The 23,371-nt window shown below is 38.6% G+C and overlaps 1 protein-coding gene across 1 annotated transcript in view; it reads right to left on the bottom strand.

The window, feature by feature from the left end:
• The window catches only part of PRKN (parkin RBR E3 ubiquitin protein ligase), a 1,299,642-nt gene that overhangs the window by 407,008 nt on the left and 869,263 nt on the right, over positions 1-23,371 (bottom strand). Inside the window, exon 7 of the mRNA XM_077899327.1 lies at positions 10,845-10,981. Within this exon, the coding sequence (XP_077755453.1) occupies positions 10,845-10,981 (137 nt within the window). The remainder of the gene's footprint in view (positions 1-10,844; positions 10,982-23,371) is intronic.

A 23,371-nucleotide genomic window follows, 5' to 3' on the forward strand; every position in this document is an offset into this window, starting at 1 on the left:
AGACTGAACACAGTACCAGCAAGCACTGAGCAGCACTGTAGATGATGATGGAGAGGGCACAAGTCATGAAGGAAAACAACACCTGTCTGGATCAGGAATTGTGGACTTAAAATCCAAAGAAATGTCTGTCTCAAATACACTTAAGTTTTCTTGACTGAGAGGCCACAAATGTCCCTGGTTTCTACAGAATGAAATTGTGGCTCGCTCCAGAAATCTGCAGTTCATGATGATACAGTACATTTCCCACTTCCTGGGACACTGGAGAGCACACAGAGGGTTTGGTCCCTATCTGGAGCACGATATACTGCTAAGAGCCCCACTGGCAGCTCTAATCAGCTTTCTCGGTGGTTCTCAACAACTGAAATGCTCTGATAGAAACTGCGAGACAGCTGAGGTGCAACCACCAAAAAATGTAATGCAAACCTGTTGACAATTGTACACAGAATTACTGACAAAAGGAGAACAATTTAACACAGTGAGCTGTGCTTTTTTTGTTTTTTAAAGAATTTATTTATTTATTTATTTATTTATTCATTCATTCATTCATTCATTCATTCATGAGAGACACAGAGGGAGGGGGGAGAGAGAAAGAGAGAGAGAGAGACAGGCAGAGGGAGAGGCAGGCTCCACGCAGGGAGCCCGACGTGGGACTCAATCCCAGGTCTCCAGGATCACACCCTGGGCTGAAGGCAGCGCTAAACCGCTGAGCCACCCAGGCTGCCCAAACTGTACTTTTTAAAATTCACAATATGGATATAAGACTCTTACTCTCACCAAACTGTGATAAAATTAACCCTATTTGCCCAAGTGACTCTTCAGGGTCTCTGTCACTGTTTACTTTTTTTGCCTCTGATTGTGAGCTTAGAATTTATCTGGTGAAAAAGAGAATAAAAACTGCTCACAGCGGAAAGCAACTGAGATGAGGGAGATAAACATAAACACAGCTACTATCTAGTGTGATTAAATATATATAAATATATTAATATTTATTTTTAATAAACATATTAAATATTTATATGTATATTTAACAAAGAGAAGAGTGCAAATCCTGAATATTGGAATACATTGCACATGTATTCAGGGTTTTCTGACTAGAGGTATAACTGGAATTTAGATGCTTCTGTTGAAGGAGATTTGGCAGATCCTTCTAAGCAACCATTTGAAAGTTGAAAGTAGGCAAATAGATAACCATTTTTAGGGATGTATATCCACAGGTCTTGACACTATGAGGAAAAGCAAGGGAGTGAGTATTACAGAAGTCAAGATAATAGTTGGATCTAGGCAAGAGAGACGAGGTTGTGCCTGGTGGTTCCAGAGGTTCCCTATAACGGTACAAATCTATAACAATATACCTGTGGTTAAGCCTGTTGTGTATGTGTAAGATGTTTCATTATAAATTTAAGAATACATCAAGCCATTTAAAAGGATATACTTAAAAGTCATTTAATATTCTATTGACGTGATTATAATCCTTCCAGCTTCAGAAAAGCACCCTGTGTACAGATAATGCCAAGTGCACAGACCCAAAAATTGTGCTGACTGCCAGTAAGGCCAGGGAGAGGAATTTGGATATATACGTGTTAATAAAAAGAAGAAGAAAGCTTAAAGACAGCTGTTTTGAACAACTCTGTCACCATCTTAAGCACTTATAGGCATTTTTTTCTAGAACTCTGTGGGTAAGTAATACATTTGTACTTAAAAATGATTTACTCTCCGCCCTATAAAACAAAGGTAGAATGCTCTTCTTGACAGTGCGGGGTGGAAGTAGGTGGAAAGAAATTATTTTTGCCTTCTCTGCTGGCTATTGAAAGCATTCCCACCTTACTTATGTTTTCTAAAATGTTATTTTATTTTTAACCACTTAATAAGATGCAAGAGATGATGAAAAGCAGCTTGGAAAGTAAAAACCCAAGTCAAGTAAAGATCAAGGACATAGTTTCCTTGGACATGGGATTCCTCCTACAGCTAAAGGAAGCAATCCTGCTGGCACCATTTCCGGTCAGTGTATAGAATCGTTTCATCTGTAAAACACTAAAGACATAGGCATCAAACAAATGCGGAAGTCCATTGTACCCACTGAAGCAGGCATTTCCAAGGCCAAACAGATGACAGTACAGACAGTGCCTGCTGATCTAGCTAGAACGAGCTCCTGAACACCATCAATTCTGTCTATGGCTCTTTTTCTGGTCCTTGTCCATGGACCAGTCACTCCTTATAATAAAGCTACCTGACTGTTATTCCTGTTGCAAGACAGGAGAGGTAAGCAGAAGAAAAATCATTTAGTAATTGTACGTTTCACCGCACCCTCCACCAGCATTAAGACCTCTATGTGCTTGCAGCCTTGTTTGGTTTTCCTTCTGGGCACACAGCCAGACCATCATTCCTCTATATGTGTGCACAGACAAACATACATGCACACGCGTGCACACACACACATACACCGCCCCCTACCCCGCAATGTGGTCGGAGGGTTGGGGGGGGCGGCCTGAAGCCCAGTTCCAGTATAAAGAATGTAGGAAGAGATGATGTGTTACATCTCCAGGCCTGGTTGCTGAAATCTCCAGTATGAGGCTCACACCCTCTCGGCCTCTGCCAGCTGGCGTGGATGAAGACCCAGTGGGGATTGAGAAGCCACTGGGGATGACAGAAGCACTAGGTGGTATAAATCAGCATCTGAGGTCCAGAATGATGCCATGGGGCAGAGGTGCCAGAGTCAACCCACATTGGATCATGACATATGAGTGGAAATAAACCTTGATTCTGTGATTTCAGTGTTGCTTTTTAAAAAGTTGTACTACTATCCTGAGCTTAATGCATCCGAATCAAAGGAAAACTGTCATAATTGCTAAATCGCCACCACTCACCCCCAAAATGAAAAGAAGTTTAGCATTAATCTCAGAAAAATTAGTGAATTTGATTTAATTTCAATTAATTTTGAGGCAGAAAGAAGATCAGGTTTGGACTGCAACATTGTCAGCTTCCTAAATCCCGGTGCTGCCATTTTCATGGTATCTATCACAATTACTCAAGATCTGGGAGCTAGGAAGAGAACAGGCTATGTATTTCAGAGTCAGACAGACATATAGAGAATGTACATAAATAGATTTCTTCAGAGTTTGCTGCTATTTTAAAGCTCATATTATAGATTGACAAATAGCTTTTTAGAAATATATAGATTTATATTCTTACCTGTTTTGAATGTGTGTCCATCTCACATTATACTTTATGCTTTAAATGAGCAATTCTTTAGTAACTATGCTAAATTTTTAATGTGTATTGATCTTATGCTATCTTCTTTGGTGACTTATCTTTTAATTCATTTCCCTACTTTTCAGTGTGGTTTTGGGAATTATATTGACTTGAGGATTTGTGTGTATTTGGGAGAGTAATACTCAAAAGCCAAAAAAAAATTATTTTGCATTTCATGTTTAGCTCCCTGAATAGCTGTCGAAAAACCAGTCTTCTTGACTATGTAGGCATTAAGAAGGCATTTGTATCTCAAAAAGGACCAGGGCTACCTGCTTTGACCTAATGTTGCCCACAAAGATGCTAAGGGCCCTAATGGACTGCAGCTGGTGAGTGGACATATTAGGCAAAAGAGAAATGTCATTCTAGGTTATATGAAAATTGGAATTTTACAAAATGTGACCTGAGAGGAGAAGAGTAACACAAAACAAAACAAAACAAACAGAAAAGCAAAGCACTGAGGACAGAGGAGATGTACCTGGATGGCAACTGGGCTGTGGCAGTTGCATGTCACAGAGAAACTAAGATTATTTCCTCGGATATCCCAAGGCTATAGGAAATCTGTGTTCCTCATAATGGACTAGATTTAGGTAAATCCATTCTACACAGTCTTCATCATATAATTTTAGAGCAGCACTCTAAAATAAATCAATCTAAATTAATGCAGCCCCATCAAGTCATGTGAGTGACAGTCTTAAGAGCAGATACAGACAGTGGTTTGGCATTTCAAAATAATTTCTAGATGGAATTCTCATAATAGCAGGTACAGAAAAAAAGACAGCAAATATTTCAAAATAATTACTAAGTTTCTCCCAAAGCCCATAGCTTCATGCAAGGGTTTCTAAGAGGCTCTGGAAATAGACCATTTTGGCTGTGTTTGCTGACCTTATTTTCAACTCCATCCATGTTTATTGAAAAACCTACACTGCCTAGCAAATCAAATCGCTTGTGGACAAAATAGGCAAGGGCAGAGGGAGTCCTTTTATACTTATTAATGCTACAGTCTCCCACTGAAAATACCTTATTGCTTGTAGAATGCTCACTCCCTCAGTAGTTCCAAACTTTTAAACCTGTAGACTCTAACACACATTGGGGGCCATCCCAGAGGTGCTTTAATTGGACTGAAGTGTGGCCTGGGAATCGGGAGTTTCCACAACTTCATCTTAACTGAAATGTACATCTAGGATTGAGAATCCCTGCTTAGAGAGAAGCAGGGTGGGAGAATGGAGAATGGAGAGCTTTGGAGTTTACCATGGCTGGATCGATAACTTGGCTCTATTCTTCCTGGGTCCCTGGGCACTTAGTTGTATTAAAGCTTTACTTCTTCCTCTGTGAAATAAGAACAATTCCTACTTTTCAAGTTTACTGTTGGTTTAAATATGCAAAAAGTGCTAGAAAATCAGATACTCTCCTCTTGCTGTTCTTTTCCACAGAACTTTCAAAGGTATAGTATTTTAATTCTGGTTTATAGGCTTCTCTATTCATATAGAGATTAAGAACACACTTTCTAGAACCACTACCAAGTGGCACTGAATACCAGCTCTGTGATTTGTTAGCTGTAATATCATGTGTACTTTAATTAGCTCCTGTGAGCCTCATGTGCTTCATCTATAAAAGTAGAAGAATGACAACATCCATTCCAATAGGTCTTTGGGGGATTAAATGGATATACATATGTAAGCACTCAGAGTGGCACCTTGTATACAGTAAGTACCTGGTAAGAGCCCTAATCATCACTTACTTCTTATTTTCAGGGAAATAAAATTAGCATGTCATTCTTAGAAAGCATAAAAAAATTTCTGGTCAGATGAGAATCTCGAACAAAGGAATCAGGGTTTGTACCCAAAAGGGTCTAAACCAGTTCATCATCATAATTATGACAATAAAAAAGGTTGGTTCTTTGTCAAGCATCCATACCTTGAAGAATGTGTCTATCTAAAATTGAGCTTTGAAGGGGTTTAGTTTAATGATCTTGAAAGATGCTTGATAGACTAGATTATGGAAAAAAGAACACTTATGATCTGGTGGTGAGAGATATTAGACATTTATACAGAAATGGTGAATTTACACAGACACTGTTAGCAAGATATTCTGTACATGGGTCATTTAGCAATAGAAATAAATGTTCCATCTAGCCTTTTTTTTTTTTTGGCTTCTACAGGGTCACTGTAGTTTGAAAAATAGTTTACTAATTCTACTTACAGTCTCTATTCTTTTATGTAAAGTTTGACAGAAAACTGATGTCATTTTTCCCATTCATAATGTCACCAATTCAAACACTAGTGAATGGTTTGTTTTCCAGGTTCCAAGGCTAGTAAGTAATGGATTTGAGGGAGAAGCTGTTTTTTATGGACTGGGGGAGGGTAGGGGTAAACAACTGCATTTAGCTCATGGAGTGGAAGAGTATCTTGAACAGATGTATCTAAGCAGGAGATACAGGTAACTGTTTCCTGGTAGTTTTGAATAGTACCCATGCCGTCCTATCAGGAGAATCCACTCTAGTTGGGGAGCATCAAAAAGTCCTCTGGTCTATGCTAAAGTAGGAACACAATCACCCAGCAAATTCAAATACATATTTACCAATGAATCTGTCCTATTTATAGTTTCATGCAGACCCCTGAGGCCAGAAAAGGCAAGGAACGATTTAAAGCTGTGAATTCCAGTGTCAGAGTAACCATCTTTGTGGTTAGAGATGAACTTTGTCTTTGAAAGGAAGTGGTGGCTTTAGGAATACAATGCCCCTTGATTATCTAAATAAATCTTGTTCTAATTTTTCTGGGAAAAACTGTAATCCAAAAATGGCTAGTCTATACCACAAGGGTCTGAAACCATTTGTCAAGACATTTTAAACTGATAAATGGAGAACTCTTCAGAGAAATCAACAATATTCTGTCAGCCTAAAACAATGGACAATAAAAGAATGAGTACACAGACACACTAAGCTTCCAAAACACCTCTAACCTTTCAAAAACCAAAGATAAAGATACCACTGGGGCCTCTGAGATATAGATTTTACAGAAGACTGTTGAGGTCAGGCAAGAGCCATCAAGGAAATGTTCTACGGAACCACAATCAAATGACCAGCAATGCACCTTCTTTGCCAAACAGATCTGGCATAGAATTTTAGCCTTGCTAGAGTAATAACAAGCTGTCCTTGCAACACATTCATAGTTCCATTATAGAATTAGCCATTTTTGCTTTTCATACACAGTATTAAGTTTTATTAATAAGATTTATAGATATCGATATAAAATTTTTCCCATTGATACAACCTTTTAATTAACCCCACCATGAAAGAAGGCTGTGCCATGGAAATAGTATATGAGTTCAATAAATTCTTGTTCCTGATAATCTCCTATTTTTATCGATAGTTTGAAAAGCCTTGATTTTCTATTTCTGTTTTTTTTTTTTCTAGTTTATTTTAGGTGTCTTGTTCCATGCTCCATGAATCAAGGTAAAGTCAAATAAACCAGATATACGGATAGGGGAAAAATGCTTGGTAAATGGTTGATACATGTATTGAATTATAGGAAATACCAATCTACAGTTAAAGAATGGGAATATGTTATTTTATGACTGTTCACATACAGACACAAAAAAAATTGCATATACTGTCTGTAGAGACAATGCTTACAAAGCAACCAAAATAACAAAAACCAGTGTTCACTATGTGCTTACTGACTTAAGCATTTAATGCAAAGGCACTTCATATGGCATTTTTAAAATTCATTCACATAACAATATATGAAATAGGTGCTATTTCAATGTCTCTATTTTACCTTAAAGTGAAACCCAGACACATGAAGAGTAAGTAATTTGCCCTACATTACAAGCGGGGCGAGTCTCAGAGCCAGGATTTGAATTTGACTTCTCTGATTGTGTATACCCAGGATATGTGCAAAATTATTCATCGGCTTATTGGGGGGGGGTAATATTAGGGTTTATATAGGTATCATTTAAAATGTGAAAAATTAGTCTTCCCTAACACTTAATGTACAAGCTGATGCTGGAACTTATACCCTGTTGTGCATATCGGATACATTATGAAATGAATTGCAAAGGGGGAGTCTTGAGGGGACAGTGGGAGTCCTAAAGCGCAGAATCATAGAGAGTCTTTGTTGAGAAAGGATTCAAGACAATCCAGTTCGTCTCTTTAAAATAAAAAAAATTCTATAATAACATTTGAAAGCCTCTTTTCATATAAGATGAGGAACATTTCTAATTTGAGTCACAGTTAAAGGCTAAATAATACATGACAATATTGTGACAAACTGAATTGTATTTTGTTCTAAGAACTTTTGAAGATATATATTAAAACACTGTTGAAGATAAAAAGAAACAAGTATTGAAATGAATTATACAGCATAGAGTAGAAAGTTTTACTACACAGTTGAAAGTCAGTAGGTTATTTTTAACTTGTCTCAGCTTGTGGTTATTTGCTACCTACTTTTTTCCTGGTTTCCAAAGTTTTAAAAAAATCAAAGAGTAGAAAAACTTTACATAAAACTATGTCAATTTCAGCTATCATACACACAGACATAACAGGCACGCGCGCGCACACACACACACACACACACACACACAATTAAAAGGTGGTATCATTTAATTCAACCTGCAGCACATGACCACAGTGGTGGCCAGGCCAGTTCATTCAGTTCACCATGAAGGGGATGGAGCACGGTAACTTTGTGAACTGAGCTTTTAAGTACACACCACACAGGGCACTCTCCCTGCAGCGTTTCCATAACAAAGAGGAGCACTCAATGTTGCTAATGTGTGGAGATTAGTGCAGGCCTATGTATCAGCTTTTATAAATATTTCTTTACCAACAGATTCATATTCTAAATATCTTTAAATATTTTTGAAAACTTTTAGTCATCAGGATCTGCTACAACACATGTTACTCTATTCCAGATCCATTTTCTTTTAATAACAAGATACACAAATATGCAGCTTTCGCCTTCCATGGTTAAGCATTTAAAGAAGGAGGTGTCAGGGAAGATAAGTTCTTGGTAGTAAGTGGCATTCTAAAAAACTAAAGCAAGGTTTTACAGAGGATTATGTTCAAATAACCAGCAATGAAGTTGGTACGAGTCACAAAAAGTATTTAAAAGGATTCCAAACTAAAAATGAAAGGTAGCAAGAATTACAAGAGAAACCTGAAACAACTTGTTATAGTAGAAATCCTGACTAATGTGTACAAGGGCAGTCATTGTATTATTATTATTATTATTATTATTATTATTATTATTATTATTACTTTACTTTGTACATTTGAAATTTCCTAGAATACAAAAGGCTTAAAATTTAAAAATAAGTGAGAAGTAAACTGATTTTTAAAAGAGCCTTGAGTCTGAAGAGAAGAAAATGGATACTTAGAAATGTTTACATGCTATATAGTTTTGGGAAAAAAGTTTGTCAATACAGTTATCACATGAAAAACAGAATCTTTCGATCTGCAAGTAAATGTTTCATTGAATTTTGAATGCTTTTGTTAAAATATGAAAGCACAATACCTTCCAGTGAATTTTACTTAACAATATATTGACACATATATGAATCTTAATTAAAACCATTGCATTATTGGCAGATGCAATTCAAAAATGAATGTCATAATTTACAAAGTCAACAATGCAATTAGCTTCTTCCATTTGGAAATGTGAAATAATTTTGAGGTATATTTTTCAGTTTTGATCAACACTAAGTATTACAAATAAGTATTATAAATAAGTATTGAAGTATTATAAATAAGTAAGCTTAAAATCTGACCATTGAATCAAGGAATCACATAATTTCAAACCACAATTTTCACAGTGAAGCATATTTACTCACATTACATTCATTAAATATATATATATATTTATAGTGAGGTAGAGATCCCTATCTCACTCCATATTTTAAAAATAATTCAAAATGTGTTAATGACCGAAGCATACAAGCTAGGCTACTAGAGGAAAACATGGGGTTAATTCTTCATGACCTTGGATTTGGCAACACATTCTTATTTTTGATACCAAAAACATAAGCAACAAAAGAAAAAAATAGACAAATTGGATATCATCAAAATTAAAACCTTTTGTGTGTCAAAGGATATTATCATGAAAGTAAAAAAAAAAACAAACCCACAACCTACGGAATAGGAAAAGTGTTTACAAATCATATATCTGATAAGTGTCTAGTATCCAGAATACACAAAGAACTCTTAAAACTCATCAACAACAAGACATACAGCCCAGTTAAAAACAAGCGAAGGACCTGAAGAGGAATTTCTCCAGATACACAAATGGCAAATAAGCATATGGGAAAATATTCAACTTCATTTGTCATTAAGGAAATGAAAATCAAAACCACATTGGGATACCACTTCAATCTTAACAGGGTGGATATTAAAAACAAAACAGAACAAAACAGGAAAATATCAAGTGTTGAGAGGATCTAGAGAAATAAAAACACTTAAAAGTTACTGATAGTAATGCAAATGGTGCAGCAGCTATGGAAAACAGTTTGGTAGTTCCGCGAAAGGTTAAACATAGAATTATCATATGACCCAGCAATTGCACTCCTATGTGCATATCTAAGACAAATGAAAACTTATGTGTCCACAGAAACAAGTACACAAATGTTTATAGCAGCATTATTCATAATAGCCAAAAGGTGGAAATAACACAAATGCCCATCAACAAATAAACGAATAAGCAGATTGTAGTATGTCTATATAACGGAATATTATTTAGTGATAAAAAGGCATGAAGATACAGGCCATGACTTGGACCAACTTCCAAAACATTATATAAGTGAAACAAGGAGGACACAAAAGGTTGCATATTATATGATTCCTTTTCTATGAAGTATCTAGAATTGGCAGATCTATAGAAGCAGCCCTGTAGTGGTTGCCAGGAAATGGGGGGAAGGGGAAATTGGGAGTGATTATTAATGAATACGAGATACTGAAATTTTTCTAGGGTAATGAAAAAGTTCCAAAAATAGACAGAGGTGATGGTCATTGCATAACATTGTGAAAACATGAAATTTCATTGAAATGTACACTTTAAAGTGGCTAGTTGTATGTTACATGAATTTCACCTCAATTAAAAATAAAACATGTAACAATAGCAATATAATACAAGTAAAGAATGTTCTGCAATATTGAAAGATAAAAATACTTAAAATATTAAATATTTCAGCTTTATCTCCTTTTTTATAATTTTTTCTTAAATGTACAGTCTTTCATATATACATACACGTGTTCAAAATTTTTAACAATAAGGGAATGCAACTTAGAAATCTGGATAGTGCTTCTCTAGATCCAGGGTGAATCCATAGACCTACTTTATGTACATTGGCTGAATAATATTTTAAAATTTGTTTTCCATACTTTTGTGCAGGTGATATATTTTCTAGTTCAACTTAATTCCTTCATACCTTAGTGCTTTATATTTTTGCCATCCAAACATTGTTTCTGGCTCAACAGGGATCAAATAGATACTTGAATTTTCAACCCCTCAGTCAGGGATTGAATTTATGTAAGACAGTTTTGCATCAATAGTTCTGTTCTTAATCAGCATTAAAAATGGAGGAAAAAAAAGTGCCAGACTTACCCACACAAGGCAGAGAGTAGCCAAGCTGAGGGTCATAGATAAACTGTCTGTCATTTAGTCTTGTCACACAGTACAAGTAGAAACAGTCTAAGCAAATCACATGGCGGTGGTTGCACTGAAAAACCAGGACAGGGCTCCTGCACGGAAAAAGAAAGACATTTCCTCTAGTACTTCTAAGGGTGGAAAGGCAACACAAGTTTTAAAACACTTCGTAATCCCATCAGGTTTCTTAGGGCATGCTCTGTGTAAAGACCAGCATTGCTCAGCATTTTGTGTGTGTGTATGTATGTGTGTGTATGTGTGTGTGTGTATATATATATATATATATCTTAAATAAGCTACATCTTAAAAACTGGATGCACTTCATAAACTATCTAAAACACTGATTTTCCTAAGTTTATTTTTTTATATTAATATCTTTACCAATCAACTGTTTAAACCCGAGCTCAGGGGCACCTGGGTGGCTCAGTGGTTGAGCCTTTGGCTCAAGGTGTGATCCTGGTGTCCCAGGATCGAGTTCCGCATACAGCTCCCCACCAGGTGCCTGCTTCTTCCTATGTCTCTGCCTCTCTCTGTGTGTCTCTCATGAATAAGTAAATAAAATATTTAAAAATAAATAAATAAAAAATAAACCTGAGCTCAGATATAACCTCTTTGTAGAAGTCTCCTAGAAGCCTCATAATTCACAATTAATCTAAGAATCACCCCCATATACCTACATATATTTTTACTGATCCATAATTACATCAGAGTATTGGTATGTTTCTTCTCTTACAGACCATGATCTCCTTGGAAGTAGACACTGGGCTTACTTTACTTTGATATTCTCATAGTACCAGGCTCTGTAAGGTTTTAAATAAATGTTCCTTGAATTTAATTTTGATGATATAGAAAATCTGAACTTCCCTTAAGCCATAAGAAAAATTACTGTTTTACCAAAATAGATAGGTTGAACAGGCACTCATATTTCACTGGCAAGCAGAAAAGTAGCATTCTGAAATAAAAATAATCTACCAGATTCCTTTCTTTTTTTAAAAAAATTTTTATGATAGTCACAGAGAGAGAGAGAGAGAGAGGCAGAGACATAGGCAGAGGGAGAAAGAGGCTCCATACACCGGGAACCCAATGTGGGACTCGATCCCGGGTCTCCAGGATCGCGCCCTGGGCCAAAGGCAGGCGCTAAACCGCTGCGCCACCCAGGGATCCCTAGCAGATTCCTTTCTATAAGATTTTGTTTATCATGTCACCCCCTCACCCCACTCAATTATCCAATTTATTAAATTAAGATTAGGAGCTTACTAATATATATATATATATATATATATATATATATATATATATTCTAAAATTTTTGTATTCCCTTAAAATGTTTTATAGGGGAAAAAATCTCCCATATAACCATGTATTTTTGTTAGCAAATGAACCACATGATTTTATGACCCAAAAAAAAGGTGACTAATTGAATATATTAATTTCACATCAGCCCCAAGGCTGTTTTACTAGTAAGAAAATCATTGGAGCTTATCTAGATAAACTGATTCTCTAAACAATGACAATAAAATACAAAATATTTTTTTATTTCATACATGATCCTTAAGAGATAGAAAAGTCCTTCCCCAGAAAAAAAAAAAACAAACAAACCTGACATTAAACATTAATATTAGTGGAATATAATTTCTTAACAATTAAAAGGTTTTTGAAATTCTACTTCCCCACTTATTTCAAAGCAATACCTAATACAAAACAAAATGGAAAAAAAAAAGTAACTCGGTATTTTAATATCACAGGTCTGTAGGACAATGGTCAACATAAGCTGAGCAAAAGTGTCGCTGAACATTTTCATATGTTTCTATTTCTCATCTCTGAACCCACTGAAGTCCTTTCAGGGCCATCATTCCCATTTCCAGAGCCTTTTTCAATTAGGCATCGACTGTGTTCTGAACTTTCAACCTCTTCCCTTCTAATAACATTCTGCTTGAAGACGATAAAATACAACACTTTCCCATTTCTATTGCGGGTCACACACACACACACATGCGCGCGCAAGGGCACACATACTCTATTCACTCTGGGTGACCCTATGCAACTGCTGGATTTTACTTTGTCCTCATAGCGAAATTCTGTGAAAAATATTCGCTGTTCTGGTTTTAGCAACATGGTCAACTAAGCCCTAACCTGCTATCAACACATGGAAGCACTGGAGAAAAATATTAGAACGTTCATAAAAATGTTCCTATATATAACAAGGTTAAAAAGAAAGCTTAGTAATTACTCTGCAGAAAAAATAAAAAAGAAAACTTAGAGAGCTGCAGAAATCAACACATGAGTAACTGCCACGGTGTCCCAAAGACACATTAAGGTACCTGGTGTGCAGCCATTGGCCTGGCAAGTGTGTTCTTTCCCATCTTTCTTAAGGAAAGATGGAAAGAGTTCTCTTCCATATGTTCTCTTCCACAGCACTACACATTTGTGGATTTGCCCTTCAGTTAAAATATGGTGCCAAAGAACCTTACGCCATGAAGACCAGCCACAGAACATCAATTGTTCTGCTTTATTGATGGCATTCTACTATTTAGAACAGAGAAATGGTAATTATGCCAGAGGCCACAGTGTAAGGGAAAACCTCTGGAGATTCAGGAGCCCACCATTGGGTTTTAGATGCCCAATATTTGGGCATGGAGGAGCACGCTCAACAAAGTAAAGGACAGAGTAGTCCAGCTTGCCCCTCGCTCCAATACATACACACACACACACACACACACACACACACACACACACAGCTATAGAGAGAGCAGCACAAGGCAGTCACAGGCCCTCTGGAAATACAGGCTCTGGTTCCCGCAGAATGAAGCCCATTCTCTTGGGGATATTGGGGAAGAATGTGACTGCAATTTAAGCTTCAGCCTCACCAGTTCACTTCTACCTCCCTGAACTGAGATCTAGGTGGGAAGGCTAATGGACCAAGTTGACAGGTCTAATTGATCACAATCACCAGGATGGCAAGAAGCTGCTGCTGCCCGCGGGAGCAGGGGAGAATGCAGGGCAGCTGGGTGGTCCACGGAACATCTCGTGGCACTCCCCTTGAATTGTAACAGCAAATGCACAAGGCAGCAGCTAAGGCAGCATTCAGAAGTACGTGGTGACCAGGACCTGAGAGCCCTTAACACATACCCATTGCACATACCCATAATATCAATGACCCTTATTATTACAGGAAAATACTAGAGACATCAGAAAGGGCTTTAGAGAATGTTCACTTGGAATTAAAAGTAGGCAAACAGCATCTTACCAAACAGCAAGAAATGAAGGGCACTGGGCCCTAGAGATGAAAATGTGTTCAGCACTGCACGTGACGACAGAGGAACATGGAAGTCCCTGGAAGGAGAGTTCCTTCCCAGACATAGGGTGTGTAGTGCGACCATGAGAAGCTAGAGTATCATGGACCAAAGAAACCACAAGTGTGTTTTTACACAATTATGGAAAAGAAGGAAACAGGAGAGTCGCAGGGAGTTGCAAGAATAGATAAGTCCACTCGGGGATTCTCACTGTCCATCACTCCCCATATGGAGTGAATTTAAATAGACACCCAGAGACCAAGATATGGAGAAAGAGAAAATAAACGTGTCAAAAAATATATATATGTTGATGGATACATAGCTAATGTTACAGATATAGATGTGGATGGTACAATGCCTATATTCACATATAGTTATGTCAGTTGGATTTCTTGATACAGTTTGGAGGTAAGACTGCTCATCTCTTATTAAGAACATATGTAGTATTTATGAGAACGTTAGGCAAGGAATAAGCATGACAATCATAGAAACATTATTGGATTAATCATCTGAATCATCTCAGAAAATGAGTAAGAATCATTCCATGGCTGGAGGGACCACATCATTAACTTCCTAAGCACTGTAGGTGAGAGGATGGTGGGGGAAACTAGGATTTATGATCACCTATTTTGGGGCAGGTTCCTTGCCAGGAGCTCCATACACGTTTTTCCATCGTCACCTCCTAAAACAAACTGTCCCCTCCTCTGCCACACATCCTGGTCCTCCCTCGGCCTCCAGCCGACTCCCGGTTCTTTTACTCCTGGGCTCATACTCTTTGTCACCCATTCTTACAGTAATACTAGCCTTCATATTCAAATCAAAATTAAAGGTCAAGACGAGACCTGTAAGGAACTCAGCCTGGTTTCGTCACTGGTTTTTCTCTTTCTTTACTTCTTAGTTCTTCATTGTTTTTGTTTGTTTGTCTCCTCACTGGGTTTTCTCTCTTTCTTTACCTGTCAGTTCTTCACTGGTTTTTCTTTCTCTTTCTTTACCTCTCTACCCACAGGGTCTATCCTAATGTGCTTCAGATTCTGCCTTTACTTTTATTCTCAGTGTTTCATAAGTAGCTATCTTAGCTGACAGCATTAAATGAAAAGTCCTGAAGTGACAGAGGTAATGCTTGGTTAACACTTTCACCACCCATGTCTCACCAAATTCGGCAGTGAGCACATGGCAATTAGGTATAGTCAACAGTTACTGACCACAGTAATTTCATAATTTTCTCTGCCCCCATCCTTATATTTTTACTCAGTTCCTCACTGAGCATCTCTTTGGGCTAAAGTAGGCACTTTACAAACACATGTGAGATACAGCGGTGAGTGAATGAATGAATGACCACCTTATCAGTGCTGTACGTGTTGGGAAAAACACACATAGCACTGTCACAGGCCATGGTCTGGGGACAGGACATGCATGTGGAAGAGGCATTGAAAGAAGGTTTGTGAGGTCATCTGACTTTGGTGGCACAGGAGTTCAGACCGCAGAGAAGCATGAGTCAGGGTCAGGGAACCTGAGCTGAATGTAAGGGAATGGAGGGATCACCACTGAGACTGGAGAGAAATGTGGTTTCTGGGAAGGGCAGGAAACACAGACATGGGAAGGAATTCTTGGAACAGAAAAGCTGTCAGTTGAGTGACTGAGAGAGGTATCAGGAAAAGAGAAAAGAGATGAAAAGTTTTGAGGACAGTGGCAGGGGGAATCGAGGAGACAGATCTGGTGTGTGGCCTCTAGGTCATAGGTTTCACTGAGGCTTCTAAGGATGGGAAGAGAGGGATGTTTTAGTGGGGTTAATTCTGAGGGGGGTTTGGAGAACTGAGCTGGAAGGTGTGAGAATTACTTGGTCCATTTTAATAACTCAGGTATGACTTACTAGGGAAGCAGATTGCAGTGTGCAGGGGGTTCTAGAAGTGGACAGGAGTGACATTTCTGAGGAAAACCTACCAGGACTCATCTCCTGGCTCTTTGTTCCTCCTGATATTCCTCTGTGTCCTTTGCTTAAATTATATATGAATGTTAAGGGGTGCTTGGGTGCCTCAGTGGGGTAAGCGTCTGCCTTTGGCTCAGATCATGAACTCAGGGTCCTGGAATCCAGTCCCTCGTTGGGCTCTCTGCTCTGCAGGGAGTTTGCTTCTCCCTCTCCCTGCGCCCCTCTCTCTGCTTGTGCTCTCTCTCTTTCAAATAAATAAATATTTTTAAAATGTTAATTGATCAGTCTAGAAGATGGTTTAACCCCTGAGGTCCCCAGGCTTGGGCCAGCCAAGCAGCTAATCGAAGGTTAAAGTTCTCAACCACAGAAAAGCAATTATAAATGCTGCACTTGACATTACTGAAGACTTACTATTATTTGTTTAAGTCAACGACTTTTATTATAAGTCAGGTATTTCATAGAAACTTAGCAAACAGGGCAATAAGAATGAATATTTTAAAACTACAGGTTTGTACATGTTGCTCTGTTTATATCTGGAACAGGCTCTCCTCCATCAGGCACAGCAGCTGCCCTCATCCCATGCCTTCCTGTAGATGCAGCCCTGGACACACTTGGTTCTGCCCACTGGCAGCAGGACCATGGCTCTTCTTGGGGGAGGTGCATTGGCACTCTGCATTTGCAGGAATGGGGCAGGTGCAAGAGTGGGGCAGGTGTAGGTACAGGAGCGGGGCAGGTACAGGGGTGGGACAGGTACAAGAGCCAAGGCAGGTGCAGGAACCACTGCTGGAGCAGGAGCAGATGGGTCCATCTCGGCCGAGGTGAGGACAGAGGTCCACAGCAAGCAGCACAGGGAGACACCGCGTGGGCTGAAAGCTGGGTTTTGAAGAGTTACTTGTAAGTAATGACTTCCCTGCCTTTATTAAAGGAGTGATCCAAAGACCCTTTGTTCACAGAATATTAGGCACAATTGAAGGAATCTTAGTAAAAAATGTAGAAAACAACTCACCAACTCACATACATCGCACATAGCAGAATATTGTTACACAGTACGTAATCCAAACATTTAAACTCTCATAAAATTAGCTCTCCGATATCTACAAAATCGCATCAATGTTTTCATATTTATCTGATCAAATAAATGTGCAGTTTATCTGCTCTCCACCTCATTTGTGTGCACGCGCACTCTCTCTCTCATTTGCTCTCCCTCACACTCTCTCTACCAAAATCTATTTCTCTATCTCTGTTTGTCTACTTCTTTACCACAGGGTTTATCTTTATTTATGCCCACTAAGAGGCTGTGGTTCCAACTTCTCAACTGAATGTGACATATATTGAATGCAATGTCCCAGAAATTTTAAGATATGTAAAGATAAGGAAGCAAGTCTAAACTCTAAAGGAAATAAAAATGTAATAAAGTGGGTAGGAAAGGGATACTCATAATTGTAAGACAGGACAGGACATTTGAAGTTAGGTTAGAGGTATAGGAAATAGTAGCAGGCTCTGTGGTGAGCAGCCTCCAGACATTCCCGAGTGATCCCCATCTCCTGGTACTCCATATATCAGTGGACTGAGCTGAGTCATCTACATGGGATGTGCAGAAATGACAATGAGTGATTTCCAGGAGTGGATAAGAGAAGACACTGCAGCTTCTGTCTGGGCTCTTTCCTGGATCACCTGCTCTGAGGAAAGTGACAGCCGTGTCATGAGGACACTCAAGCGGTCTTACAGAAAAGTTTCCATGGTGAGGAACAGGAGCTTCTTGCCAACAGCCAGCACTCACCTGGCAGCCTCCTAAGGTCATGAGTCATATCTCAAGCAGACCCTCTAGCACAGGACAAGCCCTCAGACTACTATGGCCCTGACTGACAACCTGACTACAATTCCAGGAGCTACCCTGCCCAAGAGCCATCCAGCAAACTGTTCCCCAATTCTTGACCTGCTGAAACTGTGCGAGATAACATTTGTTTTTGTTTTAACCCACTAAGTTTTGGGGTAATTTTTTTATGCAGCAAATATAACAAATATAAGCTCAGAGGAGGAAGAGATCACACGTGGATAACAAATCAGAAAAGAAGCCAGGAAAGAATTCATGCAAGTAGTGGCATTTGAAGGAGGATCAGGTTTCCAGGGCTGTGGAAATAGAAAAAAAGCCTTCCAAGGCCAACAGAAAAGACTGGAGTTGCGAAAGTATGGAGTATGGGAGGAGAATGCTGAGTTATGTGGCATAGCTGATTTCTCCATTCACCCCAGTGAAAAGCAAAATTATATAGAACTATATGTTTAGGGGTAGTAGAATCATCAGAAATGCAATGAAAAGCAAGGAAAGTTAGAATAAAAATATTAAGTGCAAATCAGTGAAGAGATAAAAATAAGATTTGCTCACTGGAGGGAGAAAGTCAGTCAGCTAACACTTGACCCTTGAAAACTCACATGTTGTTTTTACAGTATTTCATTTGTGCAACAGTAACATAGATGTTACGCCCCAGTTAGCAATCTTTCAAAGCTCTCTACAAGCCCTCGGTACAGGAACATCTATGACTCCTGGGAGTTTAATAAAGCATTAGATTAGATAAAAATAATTAGAGGAGGAAAGCTTTGGCATTAAGGCACCTGAATCTATCTTCCTAACAACTGTCACTTTAAATGTTTTTTAGTTAGAGATAGTTTATAAACAATAAATAGATAAATGACTACAATCTCAGGAACGAAATGCATTTTCATTTCATATATATCACCTGCTAACTGCCCAAATGCACCATTGACAAAGGAGTATCCAACATTGTACCTGCCCACAGAAATGCTAGAGATCACTTTAGCCCACTATGCCATGAGTTCATTATTTGAGTTAGCCAAGTGAGTGTTCCCAGTCACCGGAGAGGCCCCTGATACAAGATGCTAGTTGATAGACTCAATGTTTAGAAATTGAAATAAGCTTCAACAGTTGGATGGCCTTTGAAATTCCATCCGGCAGCCAAGTTTAAGATCCTGAAGTAAGTTCCTTTATCCATCAGTCTGCTTGGAATCATAATCCTATTAAGGCGCTGGCAGATCCTGAACAAGCTCATTTACCGCCACTTCCAATTTCTTCTTGCTCTCTCTGCTCATGTTCTCACTACTTTATTCTGTCCACTTTGCTGCACAAAAAGGGGGACTCTGGCTCTGTGAACTTGCCTGTACAAGTCCCAACATTTCAGCATACACAACATCGCCGAGGTAAAGACTCTTTATGAAAGCCTACATTTTTGAGTCGCTGTCTTCAAGCTATTCTGCTGATTCTCTTGAACAACTGCCCCCATGCTGGGCACTGTCCCACGGATGTCACACCAAAGTGAACAACACATGTCCCTTTGTCTTAGGAGGTCATAGCCCTATAAAGTTGAAGACAAACATGTATCTCAGGATATAGTTAAGAGCTACCATAGGGATGAGTTTAAGATCACCTGACCTGTTTCAGACCTACTTATTTTCCATATATACTTACTACCTTTGAAAGCCTACAAAGTATGAGCTATAAAAATAGTTGGGTGAGGATACAGAGTAGCAAAAGTGTAATACTTTCTTGAACAAATGGATTTGGGTCTTCAAGTGTTGGGATAGTCCAGATTCCAAACTCATTAGCATCAGTCTGGAGGAAACCTAAATGAGCACTTACAGCACTTCTTCCTCCCACATTTGCCCCCCAACCAAATTCAATCCACACACTTCAGCTATGTTACTCAACACATGGTAATTGGGAAGCTACTGCACGCTGGTTGCCTTGCTTGATGTGGGGATGGGATACACAGTTCTTATCCTTAAGGAATTTGGTCTCATGATGAGATAACTAAGTCTGGGACACTTTGGGAAAAGCTTAATTCAATGTTGGTTGGGCATAGAATGTTTCCTGAATGAAAAAAAGAAACAAAAACAAAAAACTAAGAACCAAAAGGCAAGAATGAATTAGTCTGATCATGAAACTAGAGAGAAGTGAGGAAAATATGTAAAAACACTTAAAATGGCATAAAATTAGGTAAGGTTAGGGAGCCATGCCATACATCTCCATTTATCTCCTCTGTGCATATCAAAGTTCTGAATTCCTCTAGAAATTAAAATTAAAGCCTAATGATAGTGTTTCCACAAGCCCCATATGCAAGTCCATGTCTTAGGTTCATGTAATACCTGAAGTATAGCTAAATTATGTTATTTGTAACATTCTGAATCATTAAGAATAAATAGGCAACTAAAAATAGAAATATGAAGCCATGGTTACAAGAGGGAATTAATGGATTATTAATTTCCTCCAGATGGTATCAATCTTTGAAAATAATTACTTGATCTTAGTATAGCTTATATATATTTCTAAATATAATTACTGTTGACAGGTTGAGTCTAAACATAAACTAATGCAATCTAGAAGTGCTAGATTGTAAACATTATAACAACATATATTAGAACTAAGAACTTCTTTCTTTATGAAAAGTAAGATAAAGTTTTAGAAGGAAAGAGGTCAACCCCTTTTTGTAGTAATTCATTACAATGATTTGGCTTACTGGCAACAATCTCAACTTTTCTTGCTAAGGCATTTATATTCCGAAAAAGATGCTGATAAATAGTTGTATAAAGTGGGTAAAACACAATGAAATAACTGTTGCATGTAACAAAATAAAATGAAAAATCACAAGGGGAACCTGGCCCATGGGAGGAAAATGCATCTCATGAAAAATTACATGTTCCTGTCCCCCAACTAATAGAGTTCATTTCAATTCTCAAAATCATATTTCTAAAAGGCCAAGTGCTGGATGTTATATTTGTTAAGAGTCCAAGCACTTCTGAGTTACAATTTCAGAGCGTACCCCATTCAGCCTGTCCGTGTGTATAGCTTGAGAAAGCTGAAACTTGATTTAACATAACATACTTTCTGGGTCACATCATCTGCATGGAGCTGTTGTGTGACACAACTAGTCAGCTGTTGGAGATGCCCCTGAACACGTACCAATTCATGCACATATCCTGTCGTTGTTTTTCCTTTTGTGAGAAACAGCTAGAAGCGATAAATGCCCAGATCCACGGCAACAGAACTCTGCTAAATTGAGAAATATATGAAGACAGATCTTGTTTAGATAAGAACCCGAATGTAAAATAAATTGTTCTAGTGTGTCCCCAAATCTCATGACAGGAAATATTACTGTGCTAGGAACCAGTCCAGTGTCTGTGATTGTTCAGAGCTATTTAACATAAGAAATTATTACAAAACAGAGTGGTTTCAAAAGGATATGTTTTTTTGTTTTTTTTTTGTTTTTTTTGCTGCCAGCTCACAAGAACTTTGCAGAGAGGATTTCTTGCTGGTCTTCCATTCACTCTTAAAACGAACGGATGAATTAATGCTACTAGAATGCCAGGACTTTTATTCCTCTTTGCAGGGAAATGTTAAGAATCAGGCCCTCTGAAGGTCAGTAGTTTGGACTGAGGAAACTGCCTAAAAGATTGTAGACTTCTTAAAAAAAGTTTTACAACAAAACAAAAATATCTCAAATGGGGAGGTACTGTGACATTTCTGAGGTATCGTTAGATGGATTCGGCATCAAAATATTAATATAAATTAAGAATGTGTGGAGTGTGGTCAATAAAATTATCTTCCTAATTTAGTTTACAGATAGCCAAAAAAGCAATCTGTAGCATGCCAAAATATTTCCTTACAAGTAATAAAAATCAACATGATGTAACGATGCAAATCCAAATGAATTCTTGAACAACTGCCCCCATGCTGGGCACTGTCCCATGGATGTCACACCAAAGTGAACAACTTTGCTTAAGGGAATTCATGCAAAGCCTCAGTGGTCTGCTTTACATATCCCAACATGCTGGAGGCTGCAGGAAGGTTTCGGAGAGCTCTGGGCTGAGTGGGCTGTGCCAGGAGCGGGCTTCAGAATACAGCTTTTGTGAAAAGGCATCTGTGGAATGGTAGGTTAGACCCAGCAATCTCTAAAGACCTTCTGGATACCAAGATTCTGTGGTCTCCAATCTGTGTGATCACAACATTTCTTCCTCATTATAAGCCTGTGAGACTCAAACCTTACGCGAAGTTAGGTGCAAAAAAACAAACTGCTATTTAGGATTCTAGCTTTACAGTTACCTCTTGAACCAGTGTGTATGCTACTGGCCAGGCTAAGAGTCTGAGGATTTCTAGAGATTTTACTTTCTGGAAGACATGTCAGGAATAGGCCCCGAGCCAGCATATTAAAAGGAAATCAGAAGATGTCCTCAGTTTAAAAAAAAATTAAAAAAAAGCAATAAAATATCTTATATAACTCTCAACATCTAAAAGCTACTTTTAAAGCTCCTTTTTCTTCTCTTTCTCTCTCTTTTCAGTAAGGTCAGCTGGTGATTGGAGCCAACAGGAGGGGACAGAGAGGTCACAGTTCCTATGTCAGGTGTCGTCTTCTGTGTTCTGTGATCCCATGGACTCTCCCCACCCCAAACTCCCACCACAGTGTATAGTCACTTATTTGTTTAATGGTCTATGTTCTCTCTAGACCAGAAGTTAGCAAACTCCAGCTGGGGGCTAAATCTGGCCCACAGCCTGCTTTTGTAAATAAAGTTTTATGGAAACAGCCATTTTTACATATTGGCTGTGGTTGCTCTTATCTATAAAGGCAGAGCTGGGTAGTTGTGATGGGGACTATATGGACCACGATGACTTTACAGGGAAGGCTTCTTGCTTCAGCTCTTGACTCCATAAACCCAAGGGCTGTCTTTTTGTTTTCTGGGCACCTGGACTATGGCTGATGTTTGGTAAATGCTTATGTTCTAACCAGTTCACCAACTGACTGTTTGGTTAAATGAATGACTATGCATGAAGAGGAACACAAAGGAAGGCAAACAGAAGAAGTGCCAGAGAGTCAGAGAGCAACTACTTTTGCAGATTGAAAGGTGCACAGGTTACTGGTTTTGAGCTAAGCCATCAATATTACTTTTCAAAGCTGCAAACATCTTCTCCCTTCATCCAGGACATTTCTTTTAAGTAAGTTGATCTGGTCTCACCAGAGAGTGTACAAAGCTGGCAACACCCAGGTGATAGAAAGGAAAAGGGAAATGGACGTTGCTTAGCCCATGAAAAGTCATAGTAAGACAACAAGATGGAGGGGTGTGATGGTGCCTGCTGGGCTGCTACAAATCAGGTGTCAAGGAAGGCCGGAGGCAGGCACATTTACACTGATCCGCAAAGGGTATGCTGTGCACAGATCTGATGCAAGAGGGCTCTGCGGGAAACAACGGCTAGGGAAACT

The sequence above is a fragment of the Canis aureus genome, chromosome 1 (genome assembly GCF_053574225.1).
Source record: "Canis aureus isolate CA01 chromosome 1, VMU_Caureus_v.1.0, whole genome shotgun sequence".
In the NCBI taxonomy this organism is placed as follows: domain Eukaryota; kingdom Metazoa; phylum Chordata; class Mammalia; order Carnivora; family Canidae; genus Canis; species Canis aureus.